Genomic DNA, 15,669 nt, shown 5'->3' with positions numbered 1-15,669 from the left:
AACACCTGGGAGACGGCTGGGGCAACGAAGACGCGAATGAACTCAAGCATCTTGACGACGTTCCTGACGCGCTGCTGGCCCCACTCCTCCGCCGCAGGGTCCGTCTGCTGGAAAAACGGCACCAGCCGCGGGAACAGACTGGTGCAGCGGTGGTCATGGCATGGGGGCCAGGGGGAGGGAATGAGCGTGGCGGATTTGAGTGTGAATATAAGCAAACAGACGTACAAACTCGCTCTCCCCTTCAACAACGTCACCCCAAGAATACACACACGCACACACACGCTCACACACACACATACACACTCACACTCACTCACTCACTCACTCACCCACTCACTCACTCACTCACTCACTCACGCACGCACGCACGCACTCACGCACTCACGCACTCACTCGCCCACTCACTCACTCACGCACTCACTCACTCACTCACTCACTCACTCTTACGCACTCACACACACACACACACACCTGGACTCCCGGAAGAAGTTTTGGTTTGAGGTGTTGTCGATGACGAGGTTGAGGAGCAGCTTCAGGCAGTCGTCGACGATGATCCCGCCCTCGCTGTTGCCCTCCTGTCACACGCCATCAAACACACACGTGCACATGGATACATGCGCGTACGTTGCAGCATGTGAGAAAAGCGGTCGTGGGGTTTGCCCTTCCGACTCCTTCCCTCCTCTCATCAGCGCCAGCACACACACACACACACACACACACACACACACACACACACACACACACTCAAAGCACACACACTCAAAGCACACACACACACACACAAAGCACACCACTGCCCCTCCCGTTCACACTACTACTGCGCCCGCATGTACACATCACCTCCTGAATGATGTTGACTGTCTCCTCAAATGCGTTTTGAAACGCCACCAACTTCTGGATCTGCGTGTTGCCTTTCGTCAGTCCAATCATCAGCAGCAGGCCCTGCAACGCACGCATGCGCATGATTGTATGTGTGCGTGCGTGTCAATGTGTTGAAATCATCAAAGTGTGTCACTCCGTCTCCCTTGAACACTACCCACACTTTCCCACACTGGTTCCATGCCTGGTGTCCCCACACGTAGGCACGCACGCGATGTACACACAAGTCCCCACACACGAACACACACACACACACAAGAGTATACATATGTACACACAACACACACCTCGTTCCTGATGATGTCTCTACGCTCCTGTAGCAGGTCCATCAGGCGCGCACACGCAACGGGCTCAAGCATGATGCTCTCCTACACAACCGTTGCCGCACATGGAAGCAGGCGTGAGAGGATTCATGCACACATCCACGCACGCACATACACACGCACATTAAACACACGCACATACACACGTAAACACACACGTACACACACACACGTACACTCACACGCACACATTCGCACGTACACTCACACGCACACACACGCACGTACACACACACACGTGTCACTTCACTTCACCCCACGCCTCTCACCTGCAGCAGCTTTGGCCGGTTGTTGAAGAGATTTGTGAGCAGCTTCACCGTGTTCAGCCTGCCGTCACATCACCATCACATTATCAGCGCCCATGATGCACCCATGTCGCACCCTCTGAGCACGCAACACGCAATACACGTTTCACAAACACCACAAGCAGCACACAACATGCAAACTGCACAGCAACCAGCATACAATCAAACAGCGACCACACAGCCTCACTCCCCACCTCACGTGCAGGTCCTTCTCCTCCAGCAGTGACAGCAGCAGCAACACGTGGTCCTGTGCAAGCGATTCAGCAGCGAGCAGTCACGACGAGATGTTAGGAAGCTAACTCATCACTGCAAACACACGCATATGCGCTTACACATACACCCCAACACAGCAGCAGTCCTCTCTCCCGGGACCTCCTCCAATCCTCTCTACCACTTCCACCTCAACCACCACCCCCGCCCCCAGCAACAAACCCACCGGCTCCTTGACAAACATCTCCGTGAACATGACGCCCGTGTCCGTGTCAGGTGGGGTCTCTCCTTCCGGATACTGTCGGGACAATGCAAAGCAGTTGACCGTGAGCTGCGCATATTCTACCTGCTAAACCTCACCACTGATGCGCTCGCTTGATGGCATCTCCTGTGTTTCTCCTCTTCCTGGTTTGCCTCATGACTCTCCTCTTCGCGGTGGTGCCTCACCTCCTTGTCTGGGGCGGTGAGGTTGATGAGCGTCTCCAGCGCCAGGTTGCACATTTCCACGTCCGCTCGATCGTCCTTCAGCACGTCCACCAGCGCCATGATGGCCTGACTGCCCACAACCACCTGTAGAACGAGGGACAGTGGGGCTTCATGAGCGTCCAACATCTAAAATGTACCCACTCACACCGTCTCTCAGGCGCACATACACACGCACACGCACTCTGTTTCACACACACGCACACACTCACACACACGCACACACTCACACACACACATACACACTCACACACACTCACACACACTCACACACTCACACACACACACACGCACGCACGCACGCACGCGCACACACTCTCAACCACGCACCTTGTATTTCTGGCTGTACAGCCTGAGCCCGCGCACGGCCCCACGCCTGTCATCCAGGTTCACTGCCGTGCTCAGCCGCGTCAGCAGCTTCTCCACCTACAGCGTGCATGTGCATAAGTGTGTGAGGGAGCGAGACAGATGCATGCGCCAGTCATTCAGTCATTCAGTCATCCAGTCATCCAGACATGAAGAACATCCTTCTCAAAAACACCAGCACCCATCCCTCAGAACAGCTCTCCTCCCCCAAACACCTTCCGTCGTACACATACACACACACACCATATCGGCTGGCGTTGGCTCAGGCTCGTCGGCCTTGCCAGCAAACAGAAAGCTCATCCTCGCTCCTTTCACTTTCTCGGGTGCCAAACACAACAGCTCCACAACAGACACCAGCCGTTGCCTCTCTGCTGCAGTAGAAGAATTTATTTTATTCTGGTCCAGTCGCGCTACGAATTATCATGTCGGGTCACAAAATCCTGGCAGGCAAACACCTTTCGCTCACAGTCATGTCAACACACACACACCACACACTATCGCACACACACACACACACACCACACACACACGCACACACTATCGCACACCAATACACACATCAACCACACCAATACACACATCAATCACGTCGCAGTAAAGACGCGCTGCTTGGCCTGCATGAGGATGCGGCCAATGTGCGCGTGGGTGCTGGTGTGGTGCGCGTCGGCGTGGGCGCCATGCTGCTGCGCATCGTGCAGCTTGCACGCGTTAACCGCAAACACGTCCTGCCGCTGGCTGTCTTTCAGGTGCAGCAGCATCATGAGCGACGTGCGCGTGCACGCATCGCAGATGGTTCGCGCCATCTCCACCAGCCCGCGCTCCGCCGCCACGTGCAGGCACGTGCTGCCTGCGCGCGTCGTCAGCGCATCCTTGTCCACCACCGGCATGCGCGAGGTGCCCGTGCCTGCGTCGTGGTGCGCCGCGCCAACCAGGTCCGTGACGCTGCGCGCATCCTCCAGCACCACCGCCCATATCAGCGGCGGCCACCCGTTGCGGTCGCGTGTGTGGATCAGCGACGCGTACATGCCCCGCGCAGACTGCTGCCACCGCAGCAGCAGCAGCATCGACACAATGGCGTGCTGCTGGTAGATGACCGCCTGGTGCAGGCACGTGCGCTCGTATCCGTCTTGCATCATGACGTTGGCGCCCAGCCGCTGCACGAGAACGGCCGCCACGTCTTCGTGCCCAAGCATGCACGCATTCATGAGCGGCGTGTGTCCGCTCGTGTCACACTCGTCCACATATGCGGGGGTGGCTATGATGTCGCTGGTCTTGAGAAAGTGCAGCAGCGCCTTGCCCACGCTGTGCGATAACCGACCCTTGGCCAACAGCTGCAGTACATTTACCCGCAGCAGGCCCGTCTTGGCCATTTTCGCCCTTGTTCTCGCCAGCATTGCCGCTGGTGCTGTCGTTGTCGTCTGTTCTTGCTTATCACGCTGCTGTGCACGACCAGCACGATTCCCGTCAACACTTCTCATCCCCTCCTCCTCCTCAGCAGCCGCACCAACACCATCACCATCATCACCATCACCATCAACATCACCATCACCATCACCATCACCGTCGTTGCTCGTCACGTCCAGCACGGGGTGCAGCTTCGCTGCTGCGCACAGGCCGTCCATGCGATCGAGAACACACGCGCACGACAGCAGCAGCGCAGCGTCAACCTCCAGCACCCGCGGGTCCGTCGCCACTCCACTCACATCATGCACGCCCTCGTGCACACCATCGCTTGCCTCCTCCAGCACAGGGCTCGTGCTGCTGTCGTTGGTGCCCGTGCTGTGGCTGTGCGCGTCGTCGCTCGCCTCCTTTGCGTCGCTGTCGCTGTCGCTGGGCGTGTCGCCGTATCGGCTGCTGTTGTACGCGTTGACCTTTGCCAGCAGCGCCAGCGCCATCTCCAAGTACGCCTCTCGCCCTGCATCCCGTGCACCTCCCTCAACACCACTGCCACCGCTCACGGACACCCCACTGCCTGGGCTGCTGCCGCTGCTTGCATGGCTCCCACTACCTGTGCTGCTGGCACGCTTCGCGCAGCCACCCTCCATTACCCTGTCATCACCTCCATCAACACCCTGCCCATCACCACCACTCCCCGCGCCATCCTCCTTCCCCACGTCCCACGCATCGTCCACGCACCCAAGCGACAGCAGTGAATCGCACAGCGCAGGCGCCGCCCCTGTCACTCCCGCCGTAGCTGTACCGGTGCTGGCGGTGGTGTGACTGGTGCTGGCGGTGGTGTGATTGGTGCTGGCGGTGGTGGCGGTGGTGTGACTGGTGCTGGTTGCCATGGAGGCAGTCGTGGTGGTGGTTGTCATAGTGGATGTGGATGAGGCCGATACGACCGGCCACAATGGCATCGCTTCGTCAAGCGGGGATGCCGACGGTGAGGGCGGCAGCAGCTGCACCTCAGACTCGCACGAGTGCAACAGCTGGTGCTGCCTGTGCATGTGTCTGTGCTGATGCGGCTGCTGGCGCTGGTGATCGTGCAGCATGCTTCCGCTCCCGCCATCGCCAAACGTCGGCAGCATGTCGGTGAAGATGGACATCATGTGCTCGTGCTGCTGCTGCAACAACTCGCCCTGCACCGCCAACCCATCTTCACCATTGCCACCAACACAACTGCGACCATCGCCACTGCCCTTCTTCGTTCGCTTCGCGACCGGGCGCCCGTCTGCATCAACAAACTGCGGCGTGTGGGCGTGCGCGTGTGGGCGTGTGCGCATATCGCCATGCTCCGGCTGGATCGTCACGGGCACGGGCGCCACGACCGCCGTGTCCGCAATCACAGATGCGTCCCCATCGATGTAGGGTGCAAACTTGTTGCCGCGGCCTGCACCCCCGCTGCCAGCACTGTGTCTGTGGCCATGTGCATGACGACTGCCACCCTGATGGAGGTGGTGCAGCTCAATCTGCGGCAGGTGGTAGCGGTCCTGGCGCCTGCTCCCGCGGGTGCGAAGCATGAGGAAGATGCCCACAATGAGGCCCACAATGCCCACAACACTGCCAATGGCAACCCACTCCGATCCCAACAGCCCCGGATCCCGCGGAGGCCTGTCGTCAGGGACCGTGGTTGGCGGGGTTGGAGCAACGGTCAGACCTTCGTTGTTGGCGCTCGTGCTGGAGGAAATGCGCGTGATTGTTGCCTGTGGATGTCGGTCTGTTGTTGTTGTCGTCGTCGTCGTTGTTGTTGTTGTTGTTGTTGTGTGTGGTGGCGGCGCCGCTGGTTTTGCCGTGGTAATCGTTGTCAGTGCATCGGGCGGTGGTGGCCGCACGCCCGTTGTGGTGGTGCCACCAACGAATGGCCGAAGCCCATCTGTTGTTGTCGTTGGCGTTTTGTCTGCAACGCGATCGGACGCTGTCCCGGTGGTCGTTGCCCGCGCTCGCGTGGTAGTTGTTGGTGGATTGGGACGGAAATCACCAAAGATGTTGAACCTCTGCTCCGTCGTCGTTGTTGTCTTGTTGACGTCTGCTGCTGTGGTTGTTGTTGTGGTGGTGGTGGTGGTTGCGGTTGTTGTGGTGGTGGTTGCTGCACCTGTGGTTGCGGCTGTCTTCTTGTTGGCAGCAGCAGTTGTGGTTGTGGTGGTTGCTGCTGTTGTGGTTGCGGTTGTTGAAACGACCATGCGGTGTTGTGGCTGCATGACAGTCGTCGCCACAGTGGTGCTGGTGGATGTGGTGGTATTGGTTGTGGTTGTGGTGGCGGCGGAGGCGCCTGGCGCCTGTTCATTGTGAAACGCCAAATCGGTCTTCGGCGCCTTTGGTCCCTGTCCCACCAAGACCCTCGCCTGCACGCTCGTCACTGCCATGGCGATCACCGCCACAGCCACAACCACAGCCACCAGCGTGCGTCTTGCTCGCATCGCGCTGCTGCTGCTGCTGCGGCTGCGCGTCGTCCTTGTCGTCCGTTTGTCTTTGTTGCTTTCTTGGCTCCTCCTCGCTCGCTTGGTGGGTGGCTTCTTGTTCTCGCATGCCAAACCACAACACAACGCAACCAACCCAGGATTGGCGAGGTTACGGATAAATGGCGAATGTCTTCATATAATTTTCCGGATTGGTCGGTTGCTGCGTTGTTCGCCTTTTCTTCTTGCTTGTGTGTGTGTGTCGCTTTATCCGTCCGTGTGCCTCCACACAACAACAAACCAACCCTGATAACCCCCCCCCCACCATCAATCGTCCGTGTGTATCTTCTGTTGTGCTTCCCCCCCCCCCACACCAGAGCAAACACGCACACACATCCACAACTACCCTCCATTTCTCCCACACAAGGTGAGCGCGTGCGTGCACGCACACCCAGCCACGCAACGATCACCACACGCGTTGGTGTGTCTCTTTGCTTGTTTACGTTTTTTTTTTTGTTTCGTTGTTGTGCGACATGATTTGAAACCATCCATCTGACTCACACAAACCATCATATTTGGCGTGTATGGTCATTTCATTGCAGACCTTCTTCCTCATCCTGGTTCCCCAATCCCCCCCCCCACCAACACCAACACCAACGCTACATCCACAGCCACACAACAACAACAACAACAACAATTTCGCACATGCAAACAACGCATGTCACATCCCCACCAGCAATATCCCGCCATGCGCGGACAGCACTCTGCGTACCCGCCACCTTCGGTGTTCACGCCTCCCTTTGGCCCAGCTCACCCGGCCCTGCCGCACCCTAGTCCGCACCGCAGCCCGTTTCGCCCCGCACAGGGCCCCGCACCACGACCACCCCCAGCACCATCATCGCACCCTCGCACCCATCACCAACGCCCGCGCCACCAGCAGCCGCACGGCCGCCCAGACCAGTTCTTCCGCGACCCCATGAGCAATGGGCCCATCTCGTCCATCGCCGTGGGGAGCAGCGGCAGCGCCGGCAACACCGCCTACTCCTCGCCCTTTGAGATTCCGCTTGGCTACGACGTTGCCTCTGTCCCCTTCACCTCGCTCGCCGTGTCCCCTTCCTCGTCCCCCTCCACCGCGCCCAGTACCTCCGTCGCCGTGACTCATCACAAGCAGATGGCGCAAGAAGATGCCTCTCCCATCACACCACCCGCAACTGCAACCGCCACCTCCCCATCAAAGGTGCGAACCAACGGCACGCGCCACCACCGCCCATCCCCGCGATCGTCGTCAGGAAAGACGATCAAGACCGCCGTGGCCACAGCGATGACGACGATGGCGCCGACGCGACCGCCGCTCCACCTGTACAACGAGTATGGAACCGCGCCAGTAACCAGGACTACGACGACCGCAGCAGGTCACGCGCATCATCATCATCATCATCATCGTTACGAACAACAACACGAACAGCAGCAGCAGACAGCACAACAACAGGAGCATCAGCAGACGGAGCGGACACAACCCAAGGCCGCCACGACCTCCCGCCACTCCAAGACGCCCACAAAGGCCAAGCGAGCAAAGAAGAGGCGCGAGAAGAACGCACAGGGCAGCGAGCGGCCCGGTCACGTGCCATCATCAGCGCCGGCATCATCAGCAGCAGCATCAACATCAAGGTCATCGGCATCAGGATCAAGGAGGGCCGCCACGGCGACTGCAGGCAAGACGACACCAGGCAAGAGCCGCGCGAAAGGAAAGGCAACCGCATCGAACGGGGATGACATCCGCCCGCGATCAAAGAGCAGCGGCTCCAAAGCCCGCGAACACAGCAGACACACTGGTGGCGGTGGTGGTGTGGGGGCATCGCTGGAGGGAACGCACCTGCTGCAGTTTTTAACCAACGGCGGCCCAGCCGTTGCCGCCACACCTGGTGGTGATGGTATTGGCGTTGGTGGTAGTGATAAGCAACAGAAGCCAGATCAGCACCAGAAGCAGGATGAGTACCAGAAATATTCGTATGGACGTGGACGTGGACGTGGAGGGGCGAAGCATGGGGCTGCCCATCTTGATCAGCGATCGCAGAGCGACAGCAGCGGCAACGCGGACGTGCGGCGGTCCCGTGCAAAGGTGACAGCGACACGAGCAGTGATGTCATCGCCAGGAAAGGCGCCACCCACGCAGCAGCACCACACCAGGCAACACCAGCACCACCACCAGCAGCCACTTCACGCGATGCAACTGCTGCAACACCTGCAAGGCCGCAGCCAACACGACTCGCAGGCACATGCACCAGCGCCGCCACCCACGTCGCCCCCACGCCCGTCATCATCATCGCCACTGTCGTGCGAGCCCCGGGCAGAGACGCCGACGAGCCGGCAGTTTTATTGGCCGGACGGGCAGCGCTTTGCAGTGCCCAAGTTCGTCCTTGATCGCCGCATCCAGCACATTGCATGAGCTCTGGCTTTAGTGATGCTGGTTGATTTGTGTGTGTGTGTGTGTGTGTGTGTGTGTGTGTGTGTGTGTGTGTGTGTGTGTGTGTGGTATTCGTTGTTGTTGTTGTTCTTGTTGTTGTTGTTGTTGTTGTTCTTGTTGTTCTTGTTCTTGTTGTTCTTGTTCTTGTTCTTGTTCTTGTTCTTGTTGTTGTTGCTCTTGTTGTTATTGTTCTTTTGTTCTTGTGGTGCGCGAGTCTGTCTGTCTGTATGTGTGACTGTACGTCTGTCCACCTGTCTCTTGTAATCGAAGCCTCCAGCCCCCCCCCCTTTGTTTTTGTTCTCTCTTCTCTCTTCCCCTCCGCCCCCTTGCCTTCCCTCGTTCGGCCAACCGTCCGTGCCCGCCTGAGATGTACTCGGTGGAGGATGTAGGCATGTGCTATTCTAACTGTACCCCATGCTATTTGATGTGATTCTACATTTGTAATAAGCAACCCTTCCCCTCCCCTCTCCCCTCCCCTCTTCTTTTCTCTTTCCTCCCCTCCCCCCCCCCCCAAACACAAACCCCCAACAAAAGCCCCAAGCGCTTGGGCAGTGCAGGGCGGTGTCTGCTCTCATGTTGCGATGCACGTTTCTTGCTGTTTTGTTTGTCGTTGGTGTTGTGAACTGAACGTGTGAATGTCCTCCCGTTACATTTCCCCCTTCCTTCGTATTGTCTCCCTTCTGTTTTCTCGTGCGTTTCTTCCCCCTCTTTCTTCCTTGCCTTCCTTCCTTGCTTCCCTCTGCCTCCCTTCTGTCTCTCTGTCTCCCCCTTCTGTATCCCCTTTCCGTGCCATGTTGTGTTGTCTGTGCATCGCGTGTTTGCTCTCGCCTTTCTCCTGTGCGCCCAAGCCGAAACACGGCAAAATATACAAGGAAAAAAAAAAAGTAACAGTGGACAAGCAAGGGAAGGGACAGGTGCATGGCAATGCATGATAGTACTGGTTCACACGCCTACGACAACACGCACTCGCTCCCCTTCTTCTGCTGCTGCTGCTGTTGTTGCCGCTGCTGTTGTTGCCGCTGCTGTTCATCCTCCAGTGACGCCCGCATCGCCAGCGCTACAGCCTCCTCCTCGCTCAGCCCGGCTGTGGTGTGGTGTTGTGTGGTGTGGTGTGGTGTGTGTGTGAGAGTGAGTGTGAGTGAGTGAGTGTGTGTGTGTGTGTGTGTGTGTGCGGAGCAGTGGGCAAAAGGCTGAGAGTTCAATCACGGCGACATTCACACACACACACACGCACACACACACAGCTGTTCTCACCTGGTTGCGCCTGCTGCGGGTGTGCTGGAGCGCGCTGCTGGCGTTGCCTGCAGAACAAGGCAACGTGCGAGTCAGGTTTTACCCAATGGCCATCGCGAAGGATGAATACACACACACACACACGCACGCACACACACACACACACACGCACGCATGCACACACACACATGCCACCACCACAATCACACCTGTCCAGCTGTGCGCCGTATCCGGCGTCGTTCAGCCGCTGCCCCGCCGGTCGCCTGCTCTGGTGCCTCGCGGCCGACGATGACGACGACTGCTGCTGTCGTGGCTGCTGGTGCTGGCGCGCTTTGTGCGGTTGTGACCTTGGCTGTGTCCGTGGTTGTGACCGTTTTGTGTGCGCTGCGCTGGACGATCGGCCCGCACAGTCGTGGTCGTCTGGATGTCGATGCTTGAGGCAGTAGTTCTTCAGGCACCGGTCGCACTGTGAACCATGAATCGTGAAGCGTGGACCACAAAGTGTGAGAGTGAAAGGGAGTGAAAACAGAGGTGGTACTACTGTTATGGAGGTGCTAAGGTTGTGGCATCAGCAGGTCACAAAACAAACACGTGGACTCACCAGAGGGTTTCAACATTACACTCACATGAGAAACGCACACGCACACGCACACGCACACGCACACGCACACGCACACGCACACGCACGCGCATGCAAACGCGCATGCAAACGCACCAGGAACGGCATGACTTCAGTGACTTTGCAGCCTGCACAGCTACATCGGTTCGGGTTGGCTTTTCGCACCTACGGTCAAACAAACAAGATCAGTGTGCATTAATATGAATGCGGACAGGGTCACGCCCACAGCAAGCCACAACAACGACCCAAGCATGCGTGCCCCTCCCACCTTGTGCTTTTTGCAACCAGAATCAATGTGCTCATCCATTGCAATGTTTGGGTTTTGGCCTTTGACAGGCTGAATCTTGGCCTTGCACAGGGGACATTTCAGCGCTTTCACATCCTGTGTGTGTGTGTGTGTGTGTTGGGGTGTGTGTGTGTATGTGTGTGTATGTGTGTGTGTGTGTGTGTGTGTGTGTGTGTGTGTGTGTGTGTGTGTGTGTGTGTGTGTGTGTGTGTGTGTGTGTGTGTGGGTGTGTATGTGTGTGTGTGTGTGTGTGTGTGTGTGTGTGTGTGTGGGTGTGTGTGTGTGGGTGTGTGTGGGTGTGGGTGGGTGGGTGGGTGCATGAGAACACGAGTTGGAATAAGCAAACGATCACACATCAATGACAATGAGTACGATAGCAGCAGCAGCACACAAACTCACGTCAAACGTCTCGACGGAGCAACGGTGCTGCTCTGGCCGCCAATGCTTGTCGCTGCGGGAAAACAAGTCATGGGCACATGGAGACAGCAGTCAAAACTGTACAAACGAAGCCAGCAACGGATTGTTGGCGACTGTCAACACCGTCAATACAGTCAACACTGTCAATACAGTCAACACTGTCAAAACAGTCAACACTGTCAATACACGCACCTACCAAAACACTTGCTGACAACCCGGACATGTGTATGGCAGGAAGTCTTGAATTGAGGGAAGCAAAGGAAGAAAGGAGAGCGATGTGAGCTGTTGTTTTCGTTCTCGTTGCTGTTAGCAGCTAGGGGGTGAAAACCAGGCGAAGGCAAAGCGTAGCTCAGGCATAGATACACACACACACACGCACTCGTGCAGCCGCCTGTCTCACCGAGTCGTGTGCAGCTGCTGAGCGAGCAATGCTGGCCAACAGAGGGCAACTCCATGTTGGTTTGTTTGCTTTGCTGCTCGTCGTTGTCCGTTCCTACGAAAATTCACCACCACACTCACCAATCGCCCAAACTTTCAATTCCCCAAAACCAAAACAGCAGCGCGAAGATGGCTGTGTGGTTCACGGTGCGGGATGTGCGGCGACAGCTGGCGCAACTCGGCTACTACAACGTCCCCGACGACGTACTCAGCGACTTTACACAAGGTGTGTATTGTGTGTGTGTCTGTGTTTGTGTCTGTGTGTGTGTGTCTGTGTGTGTCTGTGTGTGTCTGTGTCTGTGTGTCTGTGTCTGTGTGTCTGCGTGTCTGCCGTGCTTACACTAATGCACTACCTTCTTCCTTGTCTCCACCTCCTCAACACGAACGTGCCTTACTTTGTCCCTTCCCCCCCCCCCACTTCCCCCGTTCTCCCTTTTCACCCATCCTGTCATCGTCCTTCTCCACTCTTTCAACCAAAGACTTGGTGAGGTTGGCGCTGCAGGAAACAGAGGGCAGCGATGAAGCACAGGGCAGCGAGAACACGAGCACAAGCTCGGCAAGGCGTCGCCCGTCCTCCTCTGCTTCCTCAACCTCAGCATCTGCCCCATCAACGTCAACATCAACAGCCCACCGATTACCTCACCAGCACGAAGCACCTTCCCCTCATCAGCCACAGAGCAGACAATCACAACAACCGCACCGCCGCAGTAGAAGACACACGCCAGGTGTGCGCACCTGTGTCTGTGTCTGTGTTTGTGCTTGTGTATTCGTGTGCGTGTGTGTGTGTGTGTATGTGTGTGTGTGTGTGTGTGTGTGTGTGTGTGTGTGTGTGTGTGTGTGTGTGCGTACGTGTGTTTGTCGTCTCGCCACTGGCACATCACCCTTCCCTCATCCTCATCCTCACTCACTGCCTCCCACCACCAAAGGCAAGCGCGCTGATGTGCTGCGACCATTGAATACCAGCCAGGCATCCATGGGCGCACGACGGCGCAAGACAGTCATGATGGATGGATCGGTGTGTGTGTGTGTGTCTGTCTGTTGTGTGTATGTGTGTGCCTGTCTGTGTGTCTGTGTGTCTGTGTGTCTGTGTGTCTGTGTCTGTGTCTGTGCACTTGCGCCTTGTCTTCTCCCCCATGTTTGCCTAACCCATTCTCCTTGAACCTCTATGACACGCACACAGGTCCTCGACTCTGTCGCGCACGATGTGCAAGAAGAGAAGGACGGATTGCTCGATCTTCTGGACGACGTACGCATACAGACCACACTGCTGTCATGTGTTTGTGTGTGTGTGTGTGCTTGTGTGCTTTGCTCCATGACGAACCACCACCACAGCAACCTGACAAAAGGCACGATCCTCACACCTCAAACCCCACTACCCCCTTCATACCCCGCCCCATAACAGATGGAGAACATGACGGTGCAGTCTGATCTGTATTCGGACGTTGGCCCTGACGAAGTGGACCTGTACGCGGACGAGGACCTCGGATACCCGTACGACCTCGACATCAGCAACGCCTCGGTACAGCTTCGTGTGTGTGTGTGTGTGTGTGTGTGTGTGTTTGGATAACGCACTCCTACATGTTGCCATCTCACCTTCCTCATTCTACCCTTCCACCTTCCTCACCTTCCCTCATTTCACTCCCCCCCCCCACTTCCTCCCAGAGCGAGGGGTTTCAAGGCCACCCGCTGCCGCCGGTCCCGGATGTGGAGGAGATCAAACCGCTCGCAGACCGCACCTCCTTCATCCCGCCACGCGACATGCGCGTCAAGCCCACCCGCCCAAAGACAGGTAGAATTGCGTGTGTGTGTGTATGTGTGTGTGTGTCATGTGTGTCATGTGTGCGTGTCTCTGTGTATGTGCGTGTGCGTGCATATGGACTTGATTGCGTGTTTGATTGCAATGGCAACTACCAGCTCTCCTTCAAACCCCAACCCCCCTCACCACCACCACCACCACCACCACCACCACATCACCATTACCATCACCGCCACGGCCATGATCTTTGCAGATATTGTGTCGCGTGCGTCGCGGTACCGAGAGGCGTGGAAGCGGCAGAAGGCACCCGGTGAAGATGCGCACGCCCAACTCCGCCGCCGCGTCAGGCAGCAGCTCGAAGACCAAAAGGTACTTGCGTGTCTGTGTGTGTGTGTGTGTGTCTGTGTCTGTGTCTGTGTGTGTGTGTGTGTGTGTGTCTGTGTCTGTGTGCGCATGCACTACCACGTCCATTCCCCTTCGAGGCCCCTCTCTCACCCACACCCACCCACATCCCCAACCCCCAAACACAACCAGGAGGAACCGTACCAGCGGCCCCGCAACAAGCCCATCCAACGCAACGACTACGTTGTTCCCACCACCAAGAAACGCCTGCCCCTGCGATGGGCCGTGCGCATGCACATGAACGCCCTCCACTGACACACACGACACACACGTGACACACATGAGGAGGGACATTGATGTAGTGATGTGACTCACATCGCGTCATTCCTTGTTGTTCTTCTATTCATTCCTCCAGTCCAACAGAACAGTCCAGTCTCTCCAATGTACACATCATCATCTTTCCATCATCTTTTCACCATCATGCACACCTCTGAGTGAGTAAACGACGATGCACATGCATGCATGGCTCATAATAGCACGGCATGATGACGCAGCACACACACACTCCACTTCCAAACTTCCAGACCTCCACGTCATCACGCATGAGTCACCATCTCCAAGCCGTAACGAATCGTCGCGATCGTCCACACTGCTTGCGGAAAATTTACTGGAATCTTCCAGAACATTTCCACTCTATTTGCGTCCGGCAAGCGCAGATGACGCCAAAGATGCACGACCACGCACAGACACGCAGCGTGTTGCGCGGACCACAAGACATGTTGCAGCTTGCTTCAAAAAGGACCGAGTTGCTGAGTTGTGTTGTGTTGTTGTGTTGTTGCTTCCTCCTTTTGGCGCATTTTACACAACCCCCAAGAAGTCTGTGTCAGCTCCACCAGCCACGAAAGCACACACACGTTCGCACTGACACCAACACCAGCAGCGACTTCGAAACTTCGCAGCAACTCCAACTGACACATCCGAAACAACACCAGCCGACCTGACTCAACAAGAAGACATCCACACACAGCAACACTGTGCAACGCACACCCCAACCCCGCCCACAAAACAGCTTGGGACACACACATTCCTTCTCTGTTGTCCGCAAGCCTACTGCACTGTCAGATACACCGACACAGCAGCCTACTACAGACACAACACTTTGCTGCTTGCTGCAACAAACCGCAACAGCTGTGCTCAAGCGACCATTTTCCCTTCCCCCTTCCCCCGTTGCAGCCTCAACTGTTGTGATGTGACTGGTCTGTGTGTGTGTAAGAGTGTTTGACTGGGACTTAGAGTAGGGTCTTGCTGTATACTGTGCGGGAGACGTAGTCGCAAGTAAAGAAGACAGGGTAATAGGATGGGGCGATGAGATAAGTGGAGTGATAAGATAAGTGACAACAATCAAGCAAGGAAAGTAGAGACAGGCACAAGGTCAAGAGAGACGAGCAAGGGGGTCGGATCTTGGGTGTTGGTGTCCTTTGGTGAGGAGTGGTAGTTCCGTTCTGTTGTGTGGTTCGGAATCTGTGTTGGTCCTGAACTCCGGGAGGACTATGCCTTGATACCCTTAAGTTCGGCCTTGACACTCCTTCACGACACTTTAGTTCAGGATTTGTATTGTAGTGCTGTCTCACTACACTCTCCCGCCATCAGGCCTTAACGCTTTGAGGTCTTTGACCTTATGTGTCGAGCGTGCTCTTCTGAAACTGCGTTTG

The 15,669-nt window shown here is 56.8% G+C and overlaps 5 protein-coding genes across 5 annotated transcripts in view; 2 read left to right on the top strand and 3 right to left on the bottom strand.

Annotated features, from left to right (window-relative positions):
- PTSG_05951 (uncharacterized protein) overlaps positions 1-2,937 on the bottom strand; it is a gene marked incomplete at its 3' end in the record, with an annotated part of 10,061 nt that extends 7,124 nt beyond the window's left edge. The window contains exons 1-10 of the mRNA XM_004992786.1: positions 2,810-2,937; positions 2,531-2,626; positions 2,165-2,287; positions 1,944-2,015; positions 1,702-1,754; positions 1,472-1,529; positions 1,167-1,247; positions 841-942; positions 472-575; positions 15-138 (exon numbers count right to left, since the gene is read on the bottom strand). Of these exons, the coding sequence (XP_004992843.1) occupies positions 15-138; positions 472-575; positions 841-942; positions 1,167-1,247; positions 1,472-1,529; positions 1,702-1,754; positions 1,944-2,015; positions 2,165-2,287; positions 2,531-2,626; positions 2,810-2,866 (870 nt within the window). The 5' untranslated portion in view covers positions 2,867-2,937. The remainder of the gene's footprint in view (positions 1-14; positions 139-471; positions 576-840; positions 943-1,166; positions 1,248-1,471; positions 1,530-1,701; positions 1,755-1,943; positions 2,016-2,164; positions 2,288-2,530; positions 2,627-2,809) is intronic.
- Positions 2,938-3,150: 213 nt separating this feature from the next.
- PTSG_05950 (uncharacterized protein) lies at positions 3,151-6,423 on the bottom strand (the record flags this gene model as incomplete). The annotated part of the gene is made up of 1 exon (XM_004992785.1): positions 3,151-6,423. One exon carries the CDS (start codon positions 6,421-6,423, stop codon positions 3,151-3,153), a length of 3,273 nt encoding a protein of 1,090 aa, XP_004992842.1.
- Positions 6,424-7,150: 727 nt separating this feature from the next.
- PTSG_05949 (uncharacterized protein) lies at positions 7,151-8,848 on the top strand (the record flags this gene model as incomplete). Its single annotated transcript, XM_004992784.1, has 1 exon — positions 7,151-8,848. One exon carries the CDS (start codon positions 7,151-7,153, stop codon positions 8,846-8,848), a length of 1,698 nt encoding a protein of 565 aa, XP_004992841.1.
- Positions 8,849-9,653: 805 nt separating this feature from the next.
- PTSG_05948 (uncharacterized protein) lies at positions 9,654-11,913 on the bottom strand. Its single transcript, XM_004992783.1, has 8 exons — positions 11,822-11,913; positions 11,618-11,660; positions 11,404-11,455; positions 10,987-11,100; positions 10,815-10,883; positions 10,309-10,565; positions 10,121-10,167; positions 9,654-9,950 (listed from the first exon to the last, which is right to left on the bottom strand). Exons 1-8 carry the CDS (start codon positions 11,874-11,876, stop codon positions 9,817-9,819), a joined length of 771 nt encoding a protein of 256 aa, XP_004992840.1. The 5' UTR covers positions 11,877-11,913; the 3' UTR covers positions 9,654-9,816.
- A 33-nt stretch (positions 11,914-11,946) lies between these two features.
- Positions 11,947-14,476, top strand: PTSG_05947 (uncharacterized protein). The gene is made up of 8 exons (XM_004992782.1): positions 11,947-12,085; positions 12,339-12,584; positions 12,786-12,874; positions 13,040-13,105; positions 13,262-13,378; positions 13,522-13,648; positions 13,869-13,984; positions 14,150-14,476. The coding sequence occupies exons 1-8, from the start codon at positions 11,989-11,991 to the stop codon at positions 14,270-14,272; spliced, it is 981 nt and encodes a 326-aa protein (XP_004992839.1). The 5' UTR covers positions 11,947-11,988; the 3' UTR covers positions 14,273-14,476.
- The last annotated feature ends 1,193 nt before the right edge of the window (positions 14,477-15,669 follow it).

The sequence above is a fragment of the Salpingoeca rosetta genome (assembly GCF_000188695.1).
Source record: "Salpingoeca rosetta unplaced genomic scaffold supercont1.15, whole genome shotgun sequence".
NCBI classification, from domain to species: domain Eukaryota; class Choanoflagellata; order Craspedida; family Salpingoecidae; genus Salpingoeca; species Salpingoeca rosetta.
The sequence above is the reverse complement of the archived record's forward strand: the minus strand, read 5'-3'. Positions and strand labels throughout refer to the sequence as shown.